Source organism: Rosa rugosa, chromosome 3 (genome assembly GCF_958449725.1).
Source record: "Rosa rugosa chromosome 3, drRosRugo1.1, whole genome shotgun sequence".
Lineage (NCBI taxonomy): Eukaryota > Viridiplantae > Streptophyta > Magnoliopsida > Rosales > Rosaceae > Rosa > Rosa rugosa.
Genome location: NC_084822.1, coordinates 43,003,451 through 43,026,361, shown reverse-complemented (window position 1 = coordinate 43,026,361; position 22,911 = coordinate 43,003,451). Strand labels below are relative to the sequence as shown.

Below are 22,911 nucleotides of genomic sequence, written 5' to 3'. Positions count from 1 at the left end.
CAGACTTGGTTTTTGCTTGGTGTTGATGATGTAGAGAATGACAGAGTACCGATATGTATGGCGCTTTTTTCCATATCCATTTTGGAGCCTCTTTAATTTCTAGGTATTTTCTTATAGTCCTCTCTAGGTGTCTTATAAATCTATCCATTTACGTTGTGACACAGATTTCCTCATCTAAGAAGCGTGAGCAATAAGCAGGGATCTATTCAAACCCCCCATTTCTCTCTAGCTAGCTAGCCGTCCCGGCCTCAGTTCCGATTCCCCAACCCCTCCTGTAAACAATTATTTCAAAAACCGATCATTTCTGTTTTGCCAGCTCATCAAAACAATGTTTAAGTTGAAGAACAAAATCCTCTTGATGGTTATGCTAGTGGTGGTTTCCTTGTTGGTCATTCTTGCAGCTGCAGCCGGTCGGCCTTTAGGACATGGCAGCAGCAGTGGCAGGATGATGAAACAGATGAGCACTACTACTTTTGGTGTGAAATCCAAGGCGACGGCGGCGGTGACATCTTTAGACCCGAAGGATAAAGGGGATGTGCCGCGTTGTGGCAACCCACGCACCAACGTCCCAAAACCCGGCCATTGCTAGTTGAAAATGAAGCTCTCAAGACCGGAACAAGCTTGATCAAGTAATCACCATCTTAAATTCTCTTGGTGCATGTTATCAGCTGGTCCACATTATAGCTAGGAATATCTTGATTCATTCATTCATCCATGTAAAAATGTTTATGTTTCCTTCAGTTGTAAATTCTTTCCCAAATGGATTTCCTTCCTTTTCTTGTTCTTCAATCAATGTTGAGCTTGTAACTCTAGTAGTTATGGACGTGTGTTTACTTCAGTATCAAGTTTTTTTTTTATATATTTTTTTATTTAAGTTTATACAGTCATTATTCTAACATGTGATAATTACCAAAAAAATTCAGATATAAATTTGCAAGTTGACAATTTCAGTGGAGCAATCTCAAGTCTCAACCACTTGATCACAAGATAACACAATTTCCATGTAATTACTTTTGAGTGAGATGGACAACCAAACTTATGGAAGAAGCAAAATCTGTTTCCTGGAAAATAAAATTTGTATAAGATGTTTACTGTTTGCGTTGACTATGAAGAAATTATCAGGTTTCTTCGCTGACTATAAGAAGTCAATTTTTATTTTCTTTTTTCTCCTTTCCTAGTGGCCCTGGGCATTTTGTTTCGGACTTCTGGTCTTGAATAATGAGATGGGCCGGGTGGATAGTCCGACTAGCCCATGCCCCATTTTCTTTTATTCGGGTTTTGCCAAAATTAAGGTAACATAGGGGAGGGACACCTGGCTGCTGCTGCTACAGTTTTGGAAAGATATAATCCTAAAATAAAAATCGCAGACATTCAGATCTAGCGAAAAAATAGAAACCCACACACTCTGGTCTGGTGTTGGTTCTTCTATACTTCTATTGTTGGTCGAAACGAAGGATCAATATAGAAGCTTAAGTTTAGCCACAGGTTGTTATCAATTTTGATAGGTAATTTAGATCCAGGCTTTTATTCCTACCCTGGATTTCTGAGTTTCTAATCCAAGTTTGTGCTACCAAAAGCTTTAAGCTTTGAGCTGCAAAGTTAGAGTTTTGCTTGTGAAGTGTCGATTTTCAATGATCTGCTAACTGGGTAAGCCTAAAGTTCTCAAATTTTTTGGGTTTCAGTTTAGTATATGTGATTTTAAGAGGTTTATTTGAAGCTATCGTAAAGTTTGTGAGATATGTGGAATTTGTGAATTATAGTTCGTAATTTGATAGAAAGGTTGTTAATTTCTGTACTGGGTGGATTTAGATTTTTGAGTTGTGTTTTGTTGTTCAAAGGCAAGCAAGATAGGTATTGGAGTGTTAAAGTTTTAGGATATTGGGTTTGTGTTTGGAGAAATTAGGATGGGTGAGAAGCTTTGGGTGAATGAAGAAGAAAAGGTCATAGTGGAGTCAGTACTAGGCACCGAAGCCTGCCAGGTGTTGATCTCATTGGCTTCGGAGAACTTGTTGTCCGACTTGGCTAGGCCTCCGGGACAATTGGGAGTGCAGCAGGGGCTGTCCCAGCTTGTCCAAGGGTCCAGTTGGGATTACGCCGTCTTCTGGCAGGTTGTGGGATTGAAATCTGGTGGAGCTGCCTTGATTTGGGGCGATGGACATTGCAGAGACAGCAAGGGTGGTGGAGTTGGAGACGAGAGTTCTAGTAGAGATAGCAACTTGGAGGGAGTGCAGAAGAAGAATGTGGAGGTGAGGAAGTGGGTGCTTGGGAAGCTCCACTCATGTTTCAGTGGTTCGGGTGAGGATAACTATGCGAGGAGGTTGGATCGGTTGTCAGATGTGGAAATGTTTTACCTTACTTCAATGTACTTTAAATTTCAACTTGATTCACTGTATGGTCCTGGGGAGTCGTACAAGTCGTGTAAATCAATTTGGGTTTCAAATGTTGCTAGTTGCTTACATCATTACCAGTCGAGATCATTTTTAGCTAGATTGGCAGGGTTCCAAACAGTGGTGTTTGTACCTATGAAATCAGGAGTTGTGGAGCTTGGTTCAGTCAAATCAATTCCGGAAGAACAGAATATTGTGGATGTGGTCAGAAGTGTATTTGGGGAATCTAGCTCTGTTCAAGCAAAGGTATATCCAAAGATTTTTGGACATGAGCTAAGTCTCGGTGGTCCAAAATCACAACCGATTAATATTGCCTTTTGCCCAAAGGTAGAGACTGACTCTTCATTTCCTTCAGAATCTTTTGACTTACAAGCAATAGGCACTTCAAACGGATCTCGAACTGAGGATAATGAAGTTAAACTGTTTCCGCACTTGAGCCAAATTATGTCTGGGAATTTCAGTTCTACAGCTGGTGTTTCAAGTTTAGAGCTGCCTAAAGACGAGTCATCGGCACAAATTGATGAAAGGAAACCTAGAAAGAGAGGGAGAAAGCCTGCCAATGGAAGAGAAGAACCATTGAATCATGTGGAAGCAGAGCGGCAGAGGCGTGAGAAGCTTAACCAGCGGTTTTACGCACTTAGAGCTGTTGTTCCTAACATATCGAAGATGGATAAAGCCTCTCTCCTTGGTGATGCCATTACCTACATCAACGATCTCCAGATGAAGATCAGGGTCATGGAAACTGAGAAGCAGATGGGAAACAGCAGCCAAATGCAGTTCCCGGTTCCAGAGATTGATTTCCAGGAACGGCACGAGGATGCTGTTGTGAGGATGAACTGCCCACTGGATTCTCACCCGGTTTCTGACGTCATCAGAACACTCAAGGAACATAACATTGTAGCTCAAGATACTAATGTTTCCATAACAGACGATGACACAGTTATTCATACATTCTCCATTCCTACTCAAGGTGGTGATGCCGAGCAGTTAAAGGAGAAGCTGGTGGCCTCTCTTTCAAAATCATCCCAGTGTGTTTATGGTACTAATGATATTCAGTGAAGTTGTTTCATATAATATGCAATACCTTACACCTGTTATATTATTTTATTGTCCTCTTGTATTTTTTTTTCCTTACCCATTCTGGTTAGCAAGATACATATAACTGTGTATTCTTAATTAACAAGATAACTGTGTATTTCTTTTTGGTTTCAATCTTTGAGTGTCCCCTTGTATATTTATCTTACCCGTTCTATGATTCTAATGTATAAGCAGATTTTATTTGGGGGAGGCTGGGAATTACCTTAGTCATGGGGAAAGAAAAAATGGACTGAAAAAATATTAACCTATGCCAAGAGATCTTCTCAGAAAGTCGAGTTCATTCATCAATTAAGAAAAAAGGGAAATGTTTCATCCTGTTTTATGCATATAATATTGTTTGAATTTGACACTTTGTTTTGTATACTGGTTCCTCAGGGCTTGGTCACAATCAACTAGCAAATGTATATGTTTTACTTTTAGCCGTTCTATTCTTCTGTGTGGCCCATGATTCAAATTTTTTGACCCAGAAGGAACTGAACTGAACCGATGCTAGAACAGTTTTTGGCGCCCAAGTTTGCTAGCATGTATTTGATTAGTTCCAAACTCGGTTCAACCTTCAAACCACAACTCGGTCAATGTCAAACTCAGAGGCAGTAGAGCTGCTAGGCGCAACAAGTCAAAGACATCTCCAATTAAAATTGCAGAGAGCCCTATATAAGTAGCTGTCCCCCTCCACCAAACTCACACATTATTCATTTCCTAGTCCATTTCTGTACAACCAAACTGAAAAAGGAGAAAGAGCACAGAGAGAGATTGTTAGAAAAACCTGCAACAAAAACATACATTGATTCCATTCCCTGAAACAAGATAATGAGGTCGTCTATGAACAGAGGCTTGTTCTCGGTTCTTTTGATTTGTATAGTGTTGTTTTCTTGCGTGCAACTTGGAGAAATGAGGCACCTGAAAGCAGAGCAATGGGCTAAGAACAATGGTCTGCGACTTGTGTTCGAGTCCCTCCAAAAGGGTTCAGCCCCAGGGGGCGGAGGCAATCCCTGCTCCAACGTCCCCGGTCGAAGTAAAGGTCATTGCTAAAATCGGAATGAGACCCACAACTGGGATTACTTCAACTGTGAATTTATTTTTGCATTTGTATTTTCGGCTTCAAAACAACCATGTCAACTAACCAAATAAGATTTGTGCAGCCATGGCTGCCTTGCAATAGTTGTAAACTTGTAACTATAATAACAATTTATTTATTTTTTATATATGGAACTCATTCATTTGTTTCACCCTATATGAGTATATGTGAGGAGATAACGTCTTGTAAATACTCTTCTCTTAATCACTCCCCCTACCCCAAGGGATGAGGGAACTCGGGAAGTGAAGTTCTTAACAGGTTAAAATCTTGCATGAACTTGATAGTTAAGACAAAACTGAATTTGCAACACTACAAAAGGTACCACTTGCTCCAAAAAAAGGAGAAAAAAATCTTTAGCATTTCTTTTTTCCGAGTACAAACAGAAATACAAACCAAAATTTGCAACCAAAAACCTCTCAAAAAACCTACACCTAGTTTCATCATAACGAAAAGCATCACAAGCTGAAAGTGGTAAAGCATGATCTCAAGTTAAAGAAAATGAATGTCCAGTAATAGCAATAAAATTTACTTCGCAAAGAATATAAGAAAATGAAATACCTAAAATTATATCAAAAATAGCTGTAAATTTTTTAACAAGCCATAAATTAATTTATATAACAATGGTGTTCAGTCATGTCGTATGAAATCGTCTAAGCTATCGCTGCAGGATGATCAGATAGAGAAGTCATAATAAGAAACGGTCCTGATCGTTGGTCAACGTGTCAAGTCAAATGAGACTCCAGATTTCAGTATATTATGCATGTAATTCATGATTTGTTTTTGTCAAAGTAGTATTGCTCTGGTCGTGTAAAAGCTTAGCATGCACCAAACAGTTCAAAACATTCAACGTTCAAGATCGAGCCTCCTACACGCTTTTAGCCAACAGAACCCTAAAGCTCAGGGCAAAACTACCCAGCATGTGACGGTCAAGACTCGAGAGATATATATATAATATATATATACAGCAAGTCAATCTTAAACTATAGCTAGATCATCACCTATATATTCTCAACTTTTTCACTTGGACTATAGTAATTTTATTATTTTGCGGTTTATATTTTATATAATTTTGTTTTCTAAGCGATACCGCAAAAAGTGATTCACATATCATTATTTGATAATTATACGTAAGCTAGAGACTTGAGGCAAAAGAAACCGGGTATGAAATTGCGGCGCATGATATTTCTATGCGGACAAGAGACTTGAGGAAAAAGAAACTAGAGGATATGAAAGTGAAACAAATGAATGCCAACGGCGTCGTAGTACGTAATCTTCAAGCTCAAGATACAGTGATAATCCCAGTTTCTTGCGGTGTCACCAGTGACCCATTCAATTTGACCTTTTAAAAACAAAATCGTCAATAGTCAATAGCGAATAGCTACACAAGTATTTGAAAAGTTCAAGCCATAGTCAGTCATACAAATATTGGTCCAATTTGTTGCCTATAAAAACCCCTCTACCCTCCTTCTCTTATTCATTCACTGCATTCCTTCAATCTTTTCATATTTTCTTGCATACACACAGAACCACAGAAACACAAACTGATTTTGTTCCCCAAACTGATTTTTTCCCCAATAGTAGACGAAATGAAGCTCTTCATGAGAATGGTCGTGGTGGCCGCAGTGGTGGTTATTCTTATGAACATGGACTCAAATGAGGCCTGCAGGGTCTTAAACACAGATGTTCTGCAAAAGGGTACTGTCAATCCTCCCCCGATCCCTTCGATTATGAAACAGATGGTGCAGAGGGGACCAAACTATGAGAGTACTACCAATCAAGGACTGCACTATGTTTCTAACCGGGGCATCTACATTCCTTCAATTATCCGACAAAGATTGCAGAAGGGGACTGTACCCTCTGGCGGTAATCCAGGCACTAACGTTCCCTGAAGATCCTGTTTCCTTCCGCAAGTGGTTCCAGCAAGTTTCGGTCGTTTTTTTGATCCATCAGTTGTAAAAATTGTTTATGAGCGCCTGATTAGTATACAATTTATACCAAGTACATAGAAATTCATTGTTTCTTTTAGGGCATGATATGATCCATGTTATGTATAACGTACATGCATGCATCACTTGCAAGATATATATGACAATAATAGAACTATTCCATCATAGTTTTATCAACTTTTCTGGTGAATTCAAAAGCTATTTCCTTTATATATATTGTGACGCAGTTGGAAGTAATGTGGTTAACAAGCTATAAACCCTAAAACAAAGAATTCTGGAGTCCACTAGAGAATATGAGAAAACTCTCAATTTGATTGATAATAATATGAGAAGTCGAGAAGATCAAGTCTGCAGCCGTTTAAAGTTGCTTAAATACTAGAAAACAAACCCTAGGGCAACTAACAATCAAGCCTAAAAGCCCACGGGTTAAATCAAAACAAATCCAAAACGAATTAGAAACCTAAATTGGTGAAAAAATAGTAAAATGCAGTTTTGAGGCCCAACACGACCTCAGAAGCCCGAAAAATCCCGTACATTGTGGCAAAGCAACGAGTTTGACTCCTAGCGCCATTCCCTTCTCGGAAAGGTATAATAATTAATATTCTGACACCAAACGCCAAATTTGCAGCCTATCGATTTTACCCTTTTTACGATTAAGATTCTCTCACTACTAGCAAAATAGGCATCTCACACAGATTTAATTCACACAGATTTTAGAAAGCCACGGATATCAGTGTGAATTGGAAATACATACAGAAAACCGTGTGAAATAGGTATAATTGGGCCCACAAGAGTTTATGGAATAACAATAACCACAAAAGTCCGTGTGAAACAATATTAGATACAGACGTCCGTGTGAAATTTATCATCTACTCACACGGTTATCCGTGTGAAACTTAATTCACACATATTTCTGTATATATTAAATATTAGTTTATTAATTTTTTTTTTTTTTGTGCTATATGAATTGTAGAGGGACGGTCTTCCGTGGCTAAAATATTTTGACACAAATATCTGTGTGAAATGAGCATTACACAGATATCTGTGAGAAAAGAAGATACGGACATCCGTGTGAGAAAAAGACACGCATACGGAATTCTGTGTAAATCTTCAAATGTGTATCTCACACGGATATCAGTAAGAATTTTAAATGTATCTCACACAGATTTCAGTGACAATACAAAAAAATTATATTGTTCGGAAAAAAAAAAATCACACACTGCCCTTGAGAAATATACTAACCCTAATACCCTGTCAGCCTCTTTTTCCTTTCAAACCCGCAGTCACACGCTCCCTCACGAACTCTCCGTCTCTGTTGTTTCCGACGCCAGCCCACGATCTTCAACACCTCACACCGCCATCACCATTAAGAGCAATAGAGAGAAATGAACAAAACTCGGTTCTCACCACTAGACCTCGGCCACCGACGGACGCCGTTTCACATGCCTCACAGATCTGTTCTCTGCCCTGCCCATACACTTTCGTCTCGGAAGTGCTTATTCCATTGATGTAAGTTTCTTCTGCCTTTTCATAGTCTGTTAACAGCCTTAGAGAAAATGTAAAGAAAATCATTGATGTAAGTTTCCCCAAAACTCAAAGATTGAATCTTTCGTTGCTGGTTTTAGATCAAAGACCATGAGAATTAAAAGCTTCTGCACGGCGTCCATGTCATCTTGGTCTTCTTCTCTCCAATTGGTATATTCCCATTCCATTTTCTCATGGATTTGGTTTCTGGGTTTCAATTGTTTTGTGCTTAAATTGGATGATTATAGAACATTGCATGTGTGTTTTATGTGAGGATTGATTGGCGTTTTCCTTTATTGGCCATCTAATTAAAGTTGTTTTTAATGTTTCTTCAGTACTGAGAGATTTTGACTACTACGGTGCACTGACTTCCCTTCTGTGGCTTCAAGCTCGATCAACAGATATAGCCAAAAGATTGGGTATGTCTTCTACCTTTAATTTCTTATTTAATTGCTCAATGGTTTCCTTTTACTGCCTTTCTAAGGCCTTTGTCCATGAGCAGCAATGTTTGTTGCTTGGTTTGTCTTGTTCCTATCCTACGCCCTTTAATAATTTGTTGATTGTTGGCTTTTGGTTGCTTATTGTTTTTGTGTACTTTGTTTCTAGACACTCTGGTCCAGTCATATTGTTTTCAGGTGAAAACTATGGGTGGGTGGTTTTTAAGGTCAAGTAGAATTATTTGTGATTGTCCTTGAGCTATTGCTGGAAAACTGGGTATAGTAAGGTACAAAACATGTGTGTTGGGGACTACTCACAGATCTCTCTAGTTCTAAGCATCTCTTTTGGACAATATTAGGATCCTAAACATACTAGATGTGTGTTATATTCTTCCCGTAGTTTTAACAATTTGAATGCTTTTTATGATTTTCTGACCATTGTGATTGATGGCCTTGGGGATACTTGTGGTTTGCAAATTAGACTTTTTATTATCCATCCCACCTAATCTGTTATTGCAAGTGAGTGAATGACCAGAGGATAGTCGCATGCCTATTATTGATAGATGCATCTTCTAAATTGGATCCTTTTGGTAGCAGTCGTTGAGAGTACACAACTAAGGAATCTTTTTTTCAGTCATATATGACTTCCAATCTTGCTGTGAACATACTTTTTTATGCGTAGCTGCAGCTAATGTTTATAGATGCATCTTCTGATTTTGATCCTTTTAAGGTAGCAGTCATTGAGAAATAGTATTTAACCTTCTTTTTTGTTTTTGGTCAAACAAAACAGTGCAATTGTATGACTTGCATAGCTTGCGTTAACATTGACACTTTGGGGTGGATTGCCTTAGCTAAATTTTGAGCATAATCACTGCAGCCTTGTTGATTTGGAGTATAAATTTGTGGTAGTCCTGAGAGTTTGTGCGCAGGAAACTTGGAGGTCAGCTGATGTTTTTCCAAGTAGACTTGCTCTGCTCTTGGCTGCAGAGAATTGTCCCTTCTTTTCTCTATTCCATTCCTGTCTGCATTTTAGTCCGGAATCAAAACTTTGGTCCAGTCATGCCTCTTGAGACTTACCGGAATCCCAAGAAGAGGGACAGCGACGAGGTCGAGATCAAGATCGGCACGGCGCCGTTTTGGCATAGGTTCCTCTTTATTTTCTCCAAGAAAGACAATTTTATAGAGGGAACTTGTTTCATATAATTGGAGTGAATTCATCAATATGTGGTTGAGATTTTTTATTTCCGGTATTAATTTCTGATGGAAAGGAGATTATTTAGTTATTTCTGGGTACAATATTGATTGGGTTGTGAATTCATTGTATGTTACTGTTTGGATTCTGATTAATGGAATTGTATATTAAAAAAAAATTAGCACCAATTTTTTTTTTGGAATATCATCACTCCTACACACTGAAATCTGTGTGAGTTAGGAAGATATTTCACACTGATTGGGATATCAAAATATCATTTACAATGTTGGAAAACAAGTGGGACCCACTTAAAATTTCACACGGACTCCTAAAACCGTGTGAATAGAGCATTAGCGCCCCCTCCGAAGGCAACCGAAATTAATTCCGTAGCTGCACTGTAGGTACAGGCTTTTACATACTGACATCCGTGTGAAATACTACCATTTCACACAGATTTAAATCTGTGTGAGTTGCCCGTTTTGCTAGTAGTGTCTTCAATCCTAATTGTCATCCGTTCTACATCATTTTGGGTTGACATACATGACTAGTCATGCATCATTCAGATTCAAAAACCTAATGGTGTTTGGCCTCAGGAAAATCTTGATTGGTGAAAACTTATAAAATATGGATAATTTTACTATATATATATGCACATATGTCATTCAAGAACTAATACACTAAGCACTCAATTACTCAAACGATTGCCTAGTTTACTTCTGTGGTTTACCTAGCTTAACGCATATTTTTTCTAAATTACCACAAGAGTTGTTCTAGTGGCAACAGATCGAGGTGATCAAAGTGGCTACTAGTCATTTTCTTTTCACTTTGGCTCTACAATTGGAGGTAAACCCTGTTCAAAATTCATTGGTGTTCCATGTCAATACAAGTCTTAGATTTCTAAACAGGGTCTAGTAGCACTTCCACAATTGGTAAGGCAATCCTTCGCTACAATTTCCGTCCCTTGTTAAAGATCGATTGATATGATTGCAAGAGCCATAATTAATCCTTTGTGATAAAATCATCAAAGTGCATAATGCAAAACATAAAACAGACTAACTTTATATGCTGCTCAAAATAATTCACGTATTCATTTTATTCATGTACATTGCGTCTAGCTAGATTACAACAATTAATTGATGATATAACATTATTTGACGTTATACTATAACATTATAGTGTATAACAATAAGTTACGTAATTGTTATTACCATTTGCTGTGGTACTAGTTTATTACCATTTGCCAATTGACTAATTTATTATTCATGACCATGCCGGTTAGTACTGGAAACCTGAAGTTAGGGTACGCATATGGAGGAGGCCTGCAAAGTTTCTTTGGTTAATGGTTGAAGCAGCATGACCACTAGGAGGAGGCTTAGGACCAGGCTTGTTGGTGGTCGGATTAGGTCCACCGGGAGGGGGAACACCCTTCTGCTTCGGCTCCATTAAAACGAAAAGTTTGTTCTTCGTCAAGTTTTCTACAGTGGTGTGGCCTGCAAAGTTTCTTTGGTTAATGGTTGAAGCATCATGACCACTAGCAGGAGTCGTAGGACCAGGCTTGCCGGTGTGTCCATTAGGTCCACCAGAAGGGGGATCACCCTTCTGCTTCGACTCCATTAAAACAAAAAGTTTGTTCTTCTTCGAGTTTTCTTCCTCGTCATGCAACACCCTGCCAGCCTCGGACAAGTGCATGCTTATGAAAAATAGCAGTAGAACTGCTGTAACTCCAATAACATTAAGAACACCCATGATGATGAAATTGTACTATAAAACTTAGAAGAGCTAGCTAGCAAAGATTAAGATGTAAAACAACGATTGAAGGATATGTGGAGATGAGGTGAGTTAGATCACTTACACATATGGGCATTTATACTAACCAACATATATACATCAGCATGACTTTTTTCAACCTTGTTTTATACGTTAAACGTGGTCTAAGTAGCATTCAACTATTGGAGAAAGTATTAAGCTTAAGGAGTCGTGCAAACGTACGTTGAGGGTTTACAAGAGAAGGAAAAACTACTATTAAACACTTCCAGGAAGTGTTAATAACAATTCTCATTCAAGAATAATAATGCAGTCTAAAGTTGTGGAGCTTGTTCCATTTTTTGTTTTTGTTTTTGTTTTTGTTTTGTTTTCCCATGCAATGGAATGCATTTAGCACACAAAAAAATCAAACGCTATATACTATGTATCATTTTATGGGTTAATTTCTCGGTAATGTTAATGTGTAAGAAATTTGGAAAAACTCATAGCATGCCTGATAAATGCCTCTTTGCAAATGATATACCAAATGATACTCAGATCTCTGGTATTGAATATCAAAATATTAAAAAACTAGAGGTATTTGCTGTAAATTTGACCCAAATATAGTTTGACCAATAGATATCTAGAAGAGTGACCTTAAGCTTGGCCCTTTGTGTTATACTAATTTGGTCTTTTAGACTTGTTATTGGTCTTTTGATTAAGCAAATAGTTCGGGTTTATGTGTAACTCGACTATAGTTGCCTGGCTGCCTTTCAGTATAAATCGACAACTACAAGATCATAAACTATAGCCAATACGACCCACCTGCAAATCATATAGATTAAGCAAATTAATAAGTCCTAACTCTTAAGGAAGTTAAATATTTGAAATTATGCTAAGGCTTTGGTTGATTGAATTGTAGCATTTGTTAATTACAAGGGGAGACATGGAAAGAATGTTATTAGTCTTTCAATGCATTTAATATTGAGTTTTATATGTCTTAGTGAAATACAGTGTCTAATAGTAGTTTTAGTACTTTGAGACATGCTAGCTACATAAGGAAAATGTATGTAACTAGCATTTCTCCAATCGTAAAAGTTTCTACCAACGATTATTACAAATAGTTTAGATTGCAGATAAGTTTGTCCAGACCAAAGAGACTCTAAACTTCAGTCATCTATTTTGTTGATCTTTGAATTTCAGTCATCAGTCATCACCATAAGATACGTAGCTCACAAAAATAAATTGAATTGAATTTGCTTGTGTCAAAGTATTATGATATTGTCGTGTAAAAGGTTAGCATAGACCAACCACTTCAAACATTCGACATTCAGACCCTCCCTGCCTCCCACACGCTCTCCGACCAAATTAAGCTTTAAATGAAAGCTCAGTCCAAAACTGTGTAGCAAGCAAATCGTGTAGAGTAAAGAAATTTTATGAACAGGTGGGTCAAAGATATATGCCCGTCCCTTTAGTAAAAACAAATCAACCTTTTACATTAGCTAGCTACTAATTAAAAGTGCAGAAATTCTAGCCTACAATATCGATATATTTCTTTTCTCTGCTTCAGCAAATTGGTTATTTTCTTTCTTCTTCTCTATCAAAAAGGTGAATAATTGCTAAACGTTATATATAATTTTCCATCATTATAGAGCACATCAGAAAGAATATTACTTAAGCAATTTATCATACATATTAAAACAAAAGAAAAAAAAAATACAGATCATAGAACTAATATCATAAAGAAGAGATCTCAGAATTGTTGCCTTGCACGATGCTTCATCATGAAAGAATTAGATGGGTTGATCTCCCCCGAATCATGGTCCAGATTCAACAAATTTTTACTTCTTCGGGTGTCATGTTGCTTTATAATTAATGGACTAAAAATGGAATGGTTAAGATGTCGATATGTGGTCAAAAAGTGGATTAAACCAAAGACTCTTAAAATAGCAAAAAAAAAATATATATCACCCTGATATATAAGATGAGAGAGCCCACCCACTAAAGAATCCTTATTTTTGGTTTTTTTTTTTTTTGAAAGGGGTTTGGAACCTAGCTTAACTGGGAGGCTCAGCCCCATGCCCGAATATTATTAATAATAGGAGAACCATTGTTCAACGAGGGGGACATATAACCTTCACCTCGAGTAGTAGTACAAGAATCCTCATAGAGTGCGTTCTGAATAATAACAGGAGCCTCCTTTAGTCAATACTCATCTAAAAAGAATCCTTATTTTTGGTCATTTTAAGAGATGACTTATGTGACACACTTGACTTTTAATTAAGTCTCCATAAGTAGATCACTTATGCCAATTTCTAACCAAATCAGAAAAAATTAATCTCTTCATAATTGTAATTTATCATTATGAACATGAATGATTCAGTTTGATTTTATCTAGTTCAGTTCCTTAATAAGTTTTCAATTTGGCTCAAGATTTGTATAAGTGATTGAATAGCCGATTTGCCGATCGAAACGTGAGTCTCACAAGTGATCCCTTAAAATGATAAATTATAAAAATAAAAATCTTAGTGTAAAAATGTAAAATAGTAAAATTCCTAATGTTCTCTCTAGAACCAGCCTACATATATATATATATATATATATATATATATATATATCAGACGTAAGAGACTGAGCAGGCTGGATATAAATGAAATTAATAAGTCTCATGCATATAAATGAAGAAATGGAGTTGAAGAAAAATAAATTAGAGAATATGAAAATGAAACAAAGACAACGCCCGTGATTTCCAAAATACATGCATTTTGAAACACTGATACCAATTTCTTGTGCGACCCATTCAAATTTTGACCTTTTAACTAAATCACGGACAGTCAACACAGCGAATAGCTACACAAATATTTGAAAAATTCAAGTCATCGTCATCGCGCGTGTATCAGAATTTATACTCGTCCATTTTGATGCATATAAAAACCCTTCAACCCCCTCCATCTCATATTCATTCAATTCATTTAATCTTTTCATCTTCTCTAGCTTGCACACAGAAAAGCAAAAAAAGAACCAAAAAAAGCAATAAGCTTTTGTTTGCCCAGAAACGAAATGAAGTCATTCATGAAAATGGTGTTGGTGGCCACAATGGTAGTTGTTCTTATGAACATAAACTCAAATGAGGCCTGCAGAGTCTTAAACAAAGATGTTCCGCAGAAGGGTGCTACAGTTAAGTCTCCCCAGTTCCCTTTGGTTATTAACCTAATAGTGGAGAGGACTATAGTCCGGTCATCGCCCAGTACTGGTCCTAATGAGGGGGCAAAATTTATCCCTTCATCAACTGGCAATGGACTGCACTATGTTTCGGACGGGGAGATATACATTCCCTCGATTATCCGCCAAAGATTGCAGAAAGGTAAGGCGCCGCCCTCTGATGGTAATAACCGTACTAACAAGCTTAAGCATTGAAGTTCATAGTTCGCGCAAGTTACGTCGTTTCTTGAATAAGTTGTTTGAGTTGTAAAAGTTTCTTATATGCTTCATAAATTTGTATACAAAATAATTGGACAGGATCATATGTAACACCAAGTACTAAAGAAATTCTTTTTCCCCTTTATTCTCTCTTAGGGCATGTTATGTATATCATGCATGCATAATTTGTATCTAACTGCGGATCAATAGAATTTATATTTCTCCCTCTCTCTCAAACAGAATTTCATATGCATGCATAACTTGCTGAAAAGAGATTTCATTAAGCTTTGAAAACCTTAAAAATATTTTGCGAGATACTATTTTTTTTTTTGGACAAAGAGATACTATATATATATTGAGTGACATTAATTGTCGGTCATTTTTTTTTTTTTGAAGGGAATTGTCGGTCATTAAAATACTACTTTTTTTTTGAGGTAAAAAGGATTGAGATTAATAGGCTAAGCAGGAGGAGGAATCTCCTTTAGTACAATGTCTCGGATGCAATCCGGAGTGGTCTGAAGACAACAGAAGGTCTCTTCAGATTCAAAAGCTAAACTAGCCAACCTATGTGCTATTTTATTACAAGTACGAGGGGTATAGGAGAGACGAACTTGCTGCACATGACTTAGCATGAATTGGATTTCCTCAATCAAGTTCCCATACTCTGAAAGAGTGGGAGAGCTGCTGTTGATATCTTGGACAGCTAACAAACAATCCGAAGTGATACACACCGACTGGTAATGATACAAATCAATGAGTTGCAAGCCTGCTTTGATGGCCAGGAGTTCAGCGTGCATAGCCGAGCTGACACAATGAACTGCAATTTGGTAAGCAGCCTGGACTTCACCCTGAGTATTACGAAGGATTCCCCCAAGACCACATTTGGTTAGTTGGGGAAGAAAAGCACCATCAACATTTAAAGTGAGACTATCCTCATGTTCTGGGCGCCAAACTCTGTTTATGCGTGTGGGGGGTATAGTCTCTTTAGCTCGAGCACGCTGAAATTCCTCTAACCAGGTAAAACAACTAAAGAAGATCTCCGAGGCCGAACTGGCTTTGTTCTCCCAGAGGTTCATGTTTCGATTCTTCCATAGCCCCCATATAACCATTAGAAGTTGCTCAAAAACCCCCATATTGAGATGGAGAGCTTGCTCCAACATCCATTCCCGAAAGGTGAGATTAGGAAGTAGCGTCTCCTGCAAATGAAAGGGAGCTTGGGACAGTAGGGTAGTAGCTATAGGGCACTTACAGAAGAGATGAGCTGAGTCTTCCACCACAGCGTGGCATACCGGGCAGGAAAGCTCTCCCGCATACCCTTTGGTAGTAAGCCTTTCCCTGGTGGGTAGAAGAGTACAACATGCTCTCCAGGCACATATCTGAACTTTGCCTGGTATTTGGGCCTTCCAAATCCTTTTCCACAACACTTGGAAAGGATCTCCATGAGATGACGAGGCTAGTGCATTATCAAGGACATGCGTTCTTGCTATCCAGTATGCACTCTTCACTGTATACCAACCCCTTCTATTAGGAGACCAATAATACTTGTCACAGGAACCATGCCTGCCCAGTGGGATACTAAGCACTTTGGCCGCAACTGGTGGATGAAAGACTCCATAAACAATGTCCGGAATCCATTGCCGAGTCGATGGATCAATAAGATCAGAGACAAGTTCCACCGCTGTGTTTGAAGGTCGTTGGAGAAGGACCTGTGAACAGTTCGGTATCCATTGCTCACTCCATATGTTAACATTCGTACCATCCCCAATTTGCCATTTAATACCAGCCTTGAGGATAGGTCGACCTGCAAGAATGCTTCTCCAAGAAAACGATGGAGCTTCCCCTAACTCAGCATGCCAAAAATCACAATTTGGAAAGTATCTAGCTTTGTACAGTTTGGCAATTAGTGAAGATGGATTTGTAACAAGTCGCCACCCTTGCTTGGCCAACATAGCTAGGTTATAAGCATATAAATTCTTAAAACCCATACCTCCTTCATGCTTTGTCAGACATAACCGTTCCCAACTTCTCCAATGGATCTTCTTTTTGTCATCTGTATCCCCCCAAAAGAAAGATGCACATAGTTTATGAATATCATCACACAAAACCTTGGGCAACAAGTAACAATTCATTGCATATAGAGGCATAGTCTGAGCTACAGCTTTGATGAGGATCTCCTTTCCTGCACAACTAAGTATCTTGGCTATCCAATTAATGAGCTTCTTGGACAATTTCTCCTTAATGTACTGGAAAATCTGAGTTTTAGACCGGCCAACACGCAATGGGAGACCCAAATACCGATCATGCTCTGTTTCACACTTGACTTCTAAAACTGCAGCAAGTTGAGTTTGAGTATGCACGGGCACATTCCGACTAAAAACAACACTACTCTTCTGGAAATTAACTTTCTGACCAGAAGCCCGCTCATAAGTGTTCAAAATTTGTCTAACAGTATGACATTCCTCCAAAGTAGCTGTCCCAAATAAGAGACTGTCATCAGCAAAGAAAAGATGATGTAGTTTTGGAGCTTGCGGACACATTTTGAGGCCCTGAAGCGCTCCTGACTCAACAGCCTGAGTTATTAAGGATGATAAACCCTCCGCACATAAGATAAACAAGTAGGGCGAGAGCGGGTCCCCTTGCCGGATACCCCTTGTCGGGACGATAGTCTCGGATGGCTCGCCCTGCACAAGAATGGCATAGCTAACAGTAGTCACACAACTCATAACCATGGAGATCCACGTAGGCGAAAAACCTAGTTTCACCAACATAGCCTGCAGGAAAGACCATTCCAGCCGGTCATAGGCTTTACTAATGTCCAACTTAAGAGAGAAAAACCCTTCGTCTTGAGTGGTGAGTTTGTGCATAAAGTGAGCTGCCTCAGTGGCAACAAGCGTATTGTCAGAGATTAGCCTATCAGGAACATATGCACTCTGAAGTGGAGAGATGATGTCTGGAAGCCATTTCTTCAGTCGGTTTGCAATGACCTTGGAACTGATCCTGTGAATAACATTGCACAATGCTATGGGACGAAAATGTGAAGCCACAGTAGGATTCTTGATTTTTGGAATTAAGCATATATATGTGAAATTAGATTCCTCCCAGATCTCTCCAAACTGCAGAAAGTTACGTATAGCAGTACACACATCTAGTCCAACAATATTCCAATATTTTTGGAAAAAGAAAGGAGACATACCATCCGGACCCGGGCTTTTTGATGGATGCATTTGGAATAAGGCAGTTTTGATTTCTTCATCCGAGTATGGAGCATTGAGAACCTCATTCATGGTTGATGTGACCTTCATAGGTGTAGCTCGGAAGACTTCAGAAATGGCAGACTCATTTACACCCTCAGACGTGAAGGTCATATTATAAAAGTTAAGGAGAAGCTGCTTTATCTCTTGCGGATCAGTGGTCCACACCCCATCAGTATTCATTAAACCCCTGATGGTGTTTCTACTCTTCCTGTTAGAGGCCTTCCTGTGAAAAAATGCCGAATTCCTATCCCCATCCTTTAACCATATAGCCCGTGATCGCTGTCTCCAATACTTTTCTTCAAGAGAGAGCAATTGACTCTGCTTTACATGCAGTCGCCGTTGTTCTTCATATTGTTCGACAGAATAAGGTTGCTGCATGATATCCAACAGTTTGCTTTGCACTTCACGTAGCTCCAGTTTTTGTCTTTGGAAATCAGTAACATGCCATTCCAAAAGTTGCTGCCCCGTAGAGAGTATCTTGGACCCTAACTGTTTCATCATGTTGCCAGTAAGTGGGGAGGACCAATTTCTTTGAATAATATTCAAGCACTGCGGATTTCCATGCCAGACCTCCTCAAAACGGAACTTACGAGGACGCCTATTCACCGGATCTCTTGCAGCCCTAGCCTCAATCAATAGGGGGTTATGGTCTGAATCAGAGGGGGGCAACGTGAGTGTTCTGCTTAAGGGGAATATAGCCTTCCATGAGGCAGACGTGAAGCTCCTGTCTAAACGCTCTTTTATGAACTTGTTAAACCATGTAAAACGGCAACCATAAAAACCCATATCACTAAGGCCAGCAGCCTCCATAGTCTGTCTAAAAAGAGCCATTGGAGCAATTGCACGAGGAGGACCCCCTGACTTATCGGCTCTAACCATGAGCTCATTGAAATCCCCGGCCATGAGCCAAGGTAGGGCACACGTTTCAGCAGCTAGGGCATCAATCAAGGACCATGTTCGATGTCTATCTTCTCTTGCAGCATACCCATACAGACCCGTGAAACGCCAGACCTCATCTGTATCTTTTTCCCGAACTTCAACATCAATATGATGCGGGGACTTGGTACGCAGATCAACATGGAGTTCATGAGACCACAGCATTGCAAGCCCCTGGGAGTTTGGTCCTTTTTGGACGCAAATATTATCAGCAAAACACAGGCGATTGGTAATGGAGTCAATCAATTGCTTTGCAGCTAGGGTTTCTGATAAGAAGATGAGGAAAGGTTTCTTAGCGTGGACCAGATCCACCAAAGCTCTCTGCGTCGCAGTATTGACTATCCCCCGACAGTTCCAGACAAGGACATTCCCTTGCAACATTGTGACCAGAACGGTGGTCGCTTAGGGCGTCGCTGACAGAGCGGCGCTTAGGGTTTTTCATTAAAATACTACTTGGTTGGACATTTTATGGGAAAAAACCGTGACGAAGGGTGCATACATGTTCAAATTATTGTTTATCAACACGTATCACATTTGCTCGATCTTTGAAAGGCGTAGTACAAGAAAAACTGATAAGGTGATCGATTAGTTGAGTATATAAATCTCATGTGGGAAAATGAGGATATTGTCTATGAGTTAATAATTAATTGAGGTTTTGTCCCTTTACACTAAATCTAGAGAAGTTTTTCCCCCTTAAACCACTCACTTTTTTTTTTCCCTCTTACCCATAACAACTCTTATAAGTTGTTCCTCCCTAATACTCAGTTAAGATTTTTTTTTGAGACTATTTTGTCCTCACCCATTTGTCATATAGAGAGAGAGAATCTATAAGAGACTTTGTCGGTAACCGGTTGCCGGCCGCCAGATTTCTCCGAAAACTTTGCTGGAGGTCCTCAAAGAGGTTGTCGGAGATCTCATAGGTCACGTGAGACCTATAAAACCCAATAAACTTTTATTGCCCCCAATTAAAGTTTAGCTTATTGGGGGGGGGGGGGGGGGGGGGGGGTTGGGGAGGAACCATTTAGGGGTAATAAAACATTATTGGGGGGTAATAAAAATTTATTGGAGGGAAGGGGGACTAATCTTCCTAAAATTAGACAAATAAAACTTTGATCAAGAAAGAAAATGAGAAGATTACATCAATTCAAAGCCTTTTATTGGGGGGCAATAAAACCAAATAAAATTTGGGCATCTAGACGGAGGATTAATTTCCCTAAAATAGACAAATAAAACTTTGATTGATAAATAAGATGATGAGATTACTGATATTTAAAACATTTTATTATAGGGCAATAAAAGAAATTTAGTGAAAAAAAAAAAACTCTTTCAAAACCCAACTGTTGATATTGATTCAAAAAAATAAAATAAAAAAGACACCCTGCTGTTGACATTAGCTTAAGCCTTTCCACAAAACTAATTCTTCAGAAGAAAAAAGATTGAGTGGACATTCGATCATGATTACAAGTGCCCCCAATAACTTACCATCACCATTCAAAATGATTGCCCCCAGGCCTACCTTTCCTTTGTCTTTTATCAGAAGCACCATCAAAGTACAAAGGAATTAACATTCAATCCACCCAACCCCTGCACTCCATTTAATTCAGACCCAGACTAACCAGACCGCTGCACCTCCCTGTTCGACAGCACACCAGCTCTCCCTTTCTTCACTTCTTGTGCTCTGACAAAATCCTCCTGCCATTTAGCACACTGTAGTAAAATTTGGTATTGTAGACCGCTAAGAACCTGGAGGGGGTGTGGTGGGTGGAAGAGTCGGGGGAGGAGGAGTCGGAATCGTCGTCGTAAGAGAGAGTGGGGAGGAGGCAGAGGCTGCTCAGCTTCCACCGAATCATGATTTGCTTCAGCGGCACCCGGATGTTCGATCTCCACCTTCTTCATCACCTTGGCGGCCGCCATTGTTGGGAGGACAGATCGAGAGGTGAGAGAGAGAGAGAGAGAGAGAAGGGATGGCAGGATCGTCCCAGTCAGTCCGCGTCGAAAGTCGTCCGCCGCGGTGAAGAATTTGGAGAGAGAGAGAGAGAGTGTGTGCGCGCACGCGCAGATTTTCCGATGAGAGAGAGAGTAGCATGATGTAATTCATTAATTATGTTGAGGGGAAAATTATTATTTTATTTTAAATTGGGTAAATGGGAATACAAATTTGTTGTTGGGGTAAATTGATTAATTTTAGTGCATTTTGGTGCTTTGGCTTAACTTCATTCATCCCCAATTGGTTTTGAAAGTGACTTTATTATAGTATCAGAGCGGGTTATCGATCCCATTTGTGCGTGCCTCGCAGCCACACAAGCTCTACGTAATCCAAAATAAGTTGTTCATGTAGATGCTTGAAAATTCGCCGCCCGTGTGGCACATGTTGAGCATATAGATCCCAATTCCCAAATGGAAAAATTGAGACCTTACCTATGAATTTATAAGGATATGGTAAACTTCATCTATTACCAATTGGTTTTGATTTTGAAGCTCAAATTACTTTATTAAATTGTTTGCTAAAACGTTCTGTCCCTTTTTGATTAATTTTCTGATGAGCCAATTAGCGACATAACCTTGTTATGGAGCCGTAATTTGTGATAATCAGATTATCCAATGCAGAGCCGGCCCTGAGGGCTGCTGCCTGAGGTAGCCGTCTCAATCCACCGGTTTTTAGGGGCCTTGGAGAAATTTAATTATGTATATATGTTATATATAGTATATATATTTTCTTTGCTATCATAGACACAAATGGATGTGTTGCTCCAGCAGCAAGCTATTTGTCTCTTTCTGAACCAACCAAGGTTCGAACCTCGTAGGCGTATTCTCTTTTCACTTTTTTACGAATCAACATTCATAGGCATATTTTAACTACTTTTTGTATTTCAGAAATTTATATACGAATCAACATTCATATATTTTTGTTTTGTTATTAATTCTACACAAAATTTTGTACTGCGTTTTGACGATATATATACACACACACATGAGGGGCCACATTTTATTTCTTCGCCTCAGGCTGTTAGAGTCTCAGGACCGGCCATGATCCAATGTGACCACTTCATCAAAGTGCATAACGAAAAACGTAAAACAGATTAATGTCTGCTGTTTTAAATGAATTCATGTATAATTCTTCTTCAAATATAACTGCATATAACTAGGAGTACAACAACAAAATGTATTACATTATTTGACTTTATAGGTCAGAATATTTGCTGTGGTACTATACTTCCATTTTTCAATTAACTTACATACAATTGGCCACGCCAATTAGTACCGGAGACTTGAAGGCGGCATAGTAATGTGACCTGCAAAATTTCTTTCGTCAAAGGTTGAAGCGGGATCGATGACTCTTAGGACTCGTAGGACCAGGGACGATGGTGCGCCTATTATGTCCACCGGGGGGGGGGGGGGGGGACAGTGTTAGGATTATGAGTGTTAGTTAGTTAATTAGGGTTAATTAGTTAGGTTAATTAGGTACTAATTCTGTTATCAGTTTGCATGAGTTGTCTTCATGTGAGCTATAGATAGTATACACGTGTCAATCATCTGTGTTCTTTCAGCTACTATATATAGTCCTACTGTACCTAACTTCACGATTGATGGAATAGATCATCTTCTTCATTTTACATTTCTCTCTCTAGCTTAGCTTTGCTTATGTAGCTTTCATGGTATCAAAGCCAGGTTTCGATCCAGGGACCTGCCAACTACAAAGCTGCACTTCAAACTCCAGAATGGAAGAATGCAATGCTTGAGGAGTATAATGCTCTTATGAATCAACACACATGGACTTTGGTACCTCTTCCCCCTGACAAAAATCTTGTCTCCTGCAAATGGTTGTTTAAAGTCAAGAGAAATGCAAATGGCTCTATTGCTCGTCATAAAGCACGACTTGTTGCAAGAGGATTCAG

At 39.0% G+C, this 22,911-nt stretch overlaps 2 protein-coding genes and 1 long non-coding RNA gene across 4 annotated transcripts; 2 read left to right on the top strand and 1 right to left on the bottom strand.

Annotated features, from left to right (window-relative positions):
- Positions 1-1,357: 1,357 nt before the first annotated feature.
- LOC133738113 (transcription factor bHLH3) lies at positions 1,358-3,623 on the top strand. The gene has a single exon (XM_062165561.1). It carries the CDS (start codon positions 1,905-1,907, stop codon positions 3,444-3,446), a length of 1,542 nt encoding a protein of 513 aa, XP_062021545.1. The 5' UTR covers positions 1,358-1,904; the 3' UTR covers positions 3,447-3,623.
- Positions 3,624-7,714: 4,091 nt separating this feature from the next.
- On the top strand, positions 7,715-9,864 carry LOC133736796 (uncharacterized). 2 transcript variants are annotated; one of them, XR_009859727.1, is made up of 4 exons: positions 7,715-8,018; positions 8,135-8,204; positions 8,369-8,452; positions 9,261-9,864. It is a non-coding gene; the product is annotated as an uncharacterized LOC133736796 (long non-coding RNA). The 2 variants fall into 2 exon arrangements; XR_009859726.1 differs by having other exon boundaries at positions 7,719-8,018; positions 8,369-9,864.
- Positions 9,865-15,283: 5,419 nt separating this feature from the next.
- On the bottom strand, positions 15,284-19,396 carry LOC133737766 (uncharacterized). Its single transcript, XM_062165262.1, has one exon. The coding sequence runs from the start codon at positions 19,394-19,396 to the stop codon at positions 15,284-15,286; it is 4,113 nt and encodes a 1,370-aa protein (XP_062021246.1).
- Between the last annotated feature and the right edge of the window lie 3,515 nt (positions 19,397-22,911).